Raw genomic sequence first — 5,225 nt, 5'->3', positions numbered from 1 at the left:
TTCTTCCTGTTTCTTACTGCTTTAATTATTTCTTAAACTACGTCGAACATGACCGTATCTTGTGACATATTGTAAGGGTATAACGATTCATTGATGCTGCCTTTTAAAATCTCATTTGAATGTCTACATGGGTAAGTAGCTTTATCTTTAGTTTACAAGTTAGTGGCAAAACTTGTTGAGGTTTCAGATGTAAAAGGTTTTTTTTTAAATAGGTTTTAAAATTCTTCCTCCTTCACAAGAGAAATTATTGAGGAAGCAAATACACTCCAGTAAAAATATATATGTGTTTGTTGCCAAATGTTTCAGAACTGTATACAGAATACATTTTAAAGTAACTAGATAGTTACGCTGGTAAATCTGTATTAATAAATAGCAAACACAACAGTCACCTCTGACATGTAGTGGAGAAACATAACCATTACAAACTGATGAAAACGTAAAGTAAAACGTATCTCGAACTCAACCTTTTGTAGGGTTGTCAAGTGGTCAGTCTTTCATTTTAAGGCATGAAAAGCTAAAAATAAAAAAAAAAATAAAAAAGGGGCATATGTTCATCATCTCTTCAGTTCCCTTACACTCACACAGTGCACAGATTGTACAGCCTGTGGGTAATTTTGCATGTCTGCCACATGAATTATTTGCAGTGCATAGAACTACATGCAACTCTATGTATACAACTTAAATAATAAATAATGTTTCTGTGCTTGTTTTTGTCGTATATGAAATAAGTTTTTCTCATTATTATTATACGAGCTGAAAAAGGGGCACTTCCCCTTTAAGACGGCGGCCTCTGACGTAGAATGACGCGTATATTTTGCGACGGGACGCTGAAGCACCGGCTTCGTCACTGCTGGCTAAAGCTACATTATTTGAAATAATTAAACAATTTTTTTTTAAGTCAACAACATTTATGTCTTTGGTGATGTTCCGCTTGACTCGACAGGTAGTAATAAAGTCCTGTAGACGCCTCAAAAAGCAAACGACATATTTTCACTGTGGAGGAAGACGTTTTGTGTCATGTAAGGTGCTGCACTATTATCACGACAAATAACGGAACCTTTCGGATAGTTGTAGCTGTAGTCAGTCTCTTTCTGTTCGTATTAACCTAATTCTTGTATTTAAGTACTTGTTGTTTGCCCGCATTTTATGACGGTTTCTTACATTGTGATCTAGCATTTTTAAAACGCGCGAACTTACATTAGCGTTGTGTTTCATAAGATAAAAAGAAAGTCTGGTTATTAAAGCTATAGATTATTGCAGCTATAATCCATTTATTCATCGACCTAAAGCTGTTTTAAAATGTATGTTTTGTTTTGTCTGTAATAACATTGTGACTCTGCATTTTACAAACAAGTGGAGAATTTACACTAACTTTGTGTTGTCATTACAGATATTACTTTCATATTGAGGAGAAACCCCAGTGACAGCATCACTCCTGGACTCCCTCACTAAGAGCCAGTTTGATCATTAAAACCAGATGAATAACTGCCTCCCAGGAAGCAGCTCTCGCAGTGAATCTCCCCTGTCACACCTGTGGACCGCGCTGGGCTCCAGTAGCCCATCCATGCCTGTGATCCCCATCCCACGGCGGGTGCGCAGCTTCCATGGCCCCCACACCACCTGCATGCACTCGGCCTGCGGGTCGTCGCACACGTCCAAGCTGGTGCGCACCAAGTACAACAACTTCGACCTGTACCTGCGCTCCCGCTGCATGTACAGCTTCCTCCGCTTCCTGCTGTACTTCGGCTGCAGCCTGCTGACCTCGCTGCTCTGGGTGCTGCTCTCGGCCGTCTTCTTCCTGCAGTACATCAGCGTGCGTGTGCTCCTGCGGCTGCAGTACAAACTGTCGGTTATTCTGCTGCTGCTGGGCCACCGGCGCCTGGACTTTGGCGTGCTCAACGACCTGATCATCTACAGCATGCACATCACCATGTTTCTGGTGGGGGGCCTCGGCTGGTGCTTTATGGTGTTTGTGGACATGTAGCCTGAATTGTTTGAAGCGTTTTGATTCGAGGGGGACATGTGACTCGAGCATTGTGTGGCGTTTAAGAACCGCACACACCTGTAGCGTAAACTGTACAATTCTTTTTGTTGTTCAGCTTTTTTTCAAAAGCGCCTTTTTTTTTTGACATTTAGCTTCTAAAACCCTGCTAGTTTAATTTTGAGAAGATGAAGTCCCGCTAGAATTGATCACATTAATGCGATCCTTCAGCCGTAACGTGTGGCACAAAGGTCTTATTTTACATTTTAATAAAAACATATCTAATAAGTCTCCAATAACAGGACTGATGAGTCTATACACAGTCAGTATACAAGTACAATTAAAAAGGGACCAAGAGCATACAAGTCTGTATGTTTTTATGTATTTCATGCTGTTTTAAATCATTTCCACAAACCTGACATGTTGTTACAGTAATGGAAAATGTAAAGTTTATTGTTGCATGATCTATTAACATATGACTGAAGTGCTTTATCACTATGTGATGCAAGCCAGCAGAACTTGGGTTAAGATTATGTATCTTATGCTGTGTGCAAACATCATGTAAATATTCGTTTAAGGTAGAAATAAGTGAACATGTAGTGAGCTAAAGTAAATAACGATGTATGTGTGGCGATAGTGGCGCTAAATAGTTATAAGCACTTGGCAGAACCCAAGGAACTAATATTTACTTTTTTGTAAAGTTACTTGACAGATCTTCCCGTCATAAAGTGTTCTGTGCTTTTAAGTGCATGGCCAAGTGAATGTGTTTATTGTATAGTCCTGACACCCTCGATGACCCGCCTCGAGCTGGATCATACGAGCGTGACGGTTCAGCTTGAGAACGGCTCTGGGTCAAGTGTTCAATCAGTCGCTCTTCACATGGTCGGCAGTGTTGCTCTGACAGACTTCTCTGTTTTAGCTTCCTGCAGCACACAAACACCAGCCACGACTAGACGCCTCTGCTTCTGCCAAGCATAACAATGAACGTGGCGGTGTCCCAGCAACCTTATATAGCCTCGTTTTTCCCTGCATGTGAAGTGAGCTTACAGGAACTCCTACCAGTGCAGATACGAGAACTGAAATTTGCTTTTATATGTTGCAGTGTACTGGTTTCAACGCGTTCCTTTCGGGCTAGCATGCAGAAGAAGGAAGCTTTTCAAACAGGCAGCTTTATTGTAGATATGAACTTTTGACTCTATAGCTGGTGGGCTGAGTGAGACATGCTTGAGACTGGTTTGGCCTCAGGCTGGAAATGGATAATCAGGGAAACAATATGCTGCTGTTCTGAGGATAAACACATCATATGCTTCATGTTCGGAGACTGGGCCAATCACACTGCCCACTTACACCAGAGAGACCATGAGTTATTCTGTAATGTCAATATTGTGCTTCAAGTATACTTGACGAGTCACTGGCTGGCAAGTTTCATTTCTTCTTTCTGTTTGGAAAAGCCGAAGTTGTTTGCTTCATCGGAAAAACTTGTAAGTTTCATTGATCTCCATTTGCAAACTTTTATTTTGACGCTCGCTGTTAAGTTCTGATCTTGACCTTTTAACCTCCTTTGCAAGAGTTATAGATTGGAAACGTCCTCGTGAAGTGAAACAAAACATCCAACATTTGTACTTTTGTAAGGGCAAGTACTATCAAGGCTCATATAACACCTGACAGAAAGATTAGTCCTCTTGCCTTTAGATCACCAAAGGGAAGAAAACCCACAAGTAATACTTTTATACACAACATGTCAGACATTTAAAACAAGAACGTTCTGATTATTTCACTTTTTGACTTGAATACATTAAGAGAAATGAACACAAGCATATAATCGTGTAGTTAATTAGCAATACGATAAGAGATAAAAAACCAGGAGAGTAAAGTGGCATATGGTTTAAATAAATAACTGTAGGAAAAGGTGTCCTGGCTAAATTTACATAATTAAGTTTTTCCACTATTTTGATAATGAAATCACACATTTTCCGAACTTTCTTAACACCAATCATTCTAATTGTTTGAAAAGCAGTATTCTGCTCTAGCGTTTCATGTGTTTCGTGTTTTTATCCTCTCGTGGCCTTTAAATTAGCAGGAAAAAAGATATGATCATATTTAAAACAAGATAGTATAAAGTGATACATTTCTTTGAAACCTACCATGTAATTTTAGAAGCAGCCTTGTTAAAAAAAAGGGTCATCAGTGAAGATTACATACAAGATTACTGGCAATACAGAGATATATGTATCCATCTCTGTTTCTTATTATTTTGTATTGCAGAATAACTAAATCCCTTTCGAAAGTTTATCATGTAAACTATTGTGTGCTATGTCATCATTTTTCCTTCTTATCGTTAAGAATAGAACAAGACATGCCCTAAATATCTTTTATTCCCACTTGTTAGTTTAGAAAATAAGGTTCAGCGACCCTCAGTTCACACTTGGAGTAAACGTATTTCATGCACGCTGTGGTGTCAGTCGGCGAAGGTGAGTGAGAATGTGCCAACCTGGCCTTTTTGTTGTTAGTCAACTTATAAGTAGTTTCACGCTGTCATTATTAATAAAAGGCAGCCTTTACGCTTGGCTGGACAAAGAAACAAACAGGCTAAATAAATAACTGGCCAGACATTTAGATTCCTGCCACTTCTTCAAGCATCATTTAGACAGCTGGTTCCATTGCATTGGTGCTCCTTTTTTCCCCCCTCCAGGAAAAGGAAACAGCTGAAAACAACAATCACACTCAAAAACTTGTATTTCTTGTTCTACAGTCGTGATAATGAGAATTAGACACGTTTTCATATGTGTAATTTACATGTAACCTGTGCGAAACACGTGTTTTGTGCATGTTTCTTATGTGGATTTTGCAACAAAAAGCACATGTGCTTCTTATGTGGAAAACACGACTTAACACGCTGGTACACACTTTTTTGCACACATTTCCCCATGTGGTTTTGAAACATTTTTAACATGTTCATGTACTTTCACAGTTTCCACAAGTCTCTGTAAAAAAAGAATGAAAAAAGAAAGGGCTGTCTGGGGCCAGTTTGGCGAAAAATGCAATTTACTTGAGCTGATATGATTAAGACAACATAATTTAGCAGTTTAAAAGTGTCATTGTTTTTTATAAAGACAAACATCAGATAGTATTATTTAAAGGCGATAGATAGATAGATAGATAGATAGATAGATAGATAGATAGATAGATAGATAGATAGATAGATAGATAGATAGATAGATAGATAGATAGATAGATAGATAGA

General features: G+C 38.8%; 1 protein-coding gene across 3 annotated transcripts; it reads left to right on the top strand.

The window, feature by feature from the left end:
• The first annotated feature begins 814 nt into the window (after nt 1-814).
• On the top strand, nt 815-2,729 carry tmem250 (transmembrane protein 250). 3 transcript variants are annotated; one of them, XM_017407563.3, is made up of 2 exons: nt 815-943; nt 1,391-2,729. In XM_017407563.3, the coding sequence occupies exon 2, from the start codon at nt 1,478-1,480 to the stop codon at nt 1,982-1,984; it is 507 nt and encodes a 168-aa protein (XP_017263052.1). In that variant the 5' UTR covers nt 815-943; nt 1,391-1,477; the 3' UTR covers nt 1,985-2,729. The 3 variants fall into 3 exon arrangements, with proteins under 3 accessions (XP_017263052.1, XP_017263050.1, XP_017263051.1); XM_017407561.3 differs by having other exon boundaries at nt 823-1,019; XM_017407562.3 differs by having other exon boundaries at nt 823-1,024.
• The last annotated feature ends 2,496 nt before the right edge of the window (nt 2,730-5,225 follow it).

This window comes from Kryptolebias marmoratus, linkage group LG14 (assembly GCF_001649575.2).
Source record: "Kryptolebias marmoratus isolate JLee-2015 linkage group LG14, ASM164957v2, whole genome shotgun sequence".
NCBI classification, from domain to species: domain Eukaryota; kingdom Metazoa; phylum Chordata; class Actinopteri; order Cyprinodontiformes; family Rivulidae; genus Kryptolebias; species Kryptolebias marmoratus.
Note: the sequence above shows the minus strand (reverse complement) of the source record. Positions and strands in the feature narration are given on the sequence as shown.

Bases quoted from the DNA above. Each gene is read 5' to 3' on its own strand.
- tmem250 (XM_017407563.3), top strand. From the start codon at position 1,478: ATGAATAACTGCCTCCCAGGAAGCAGCTCTCGCAGTGAATCTCCCCTG.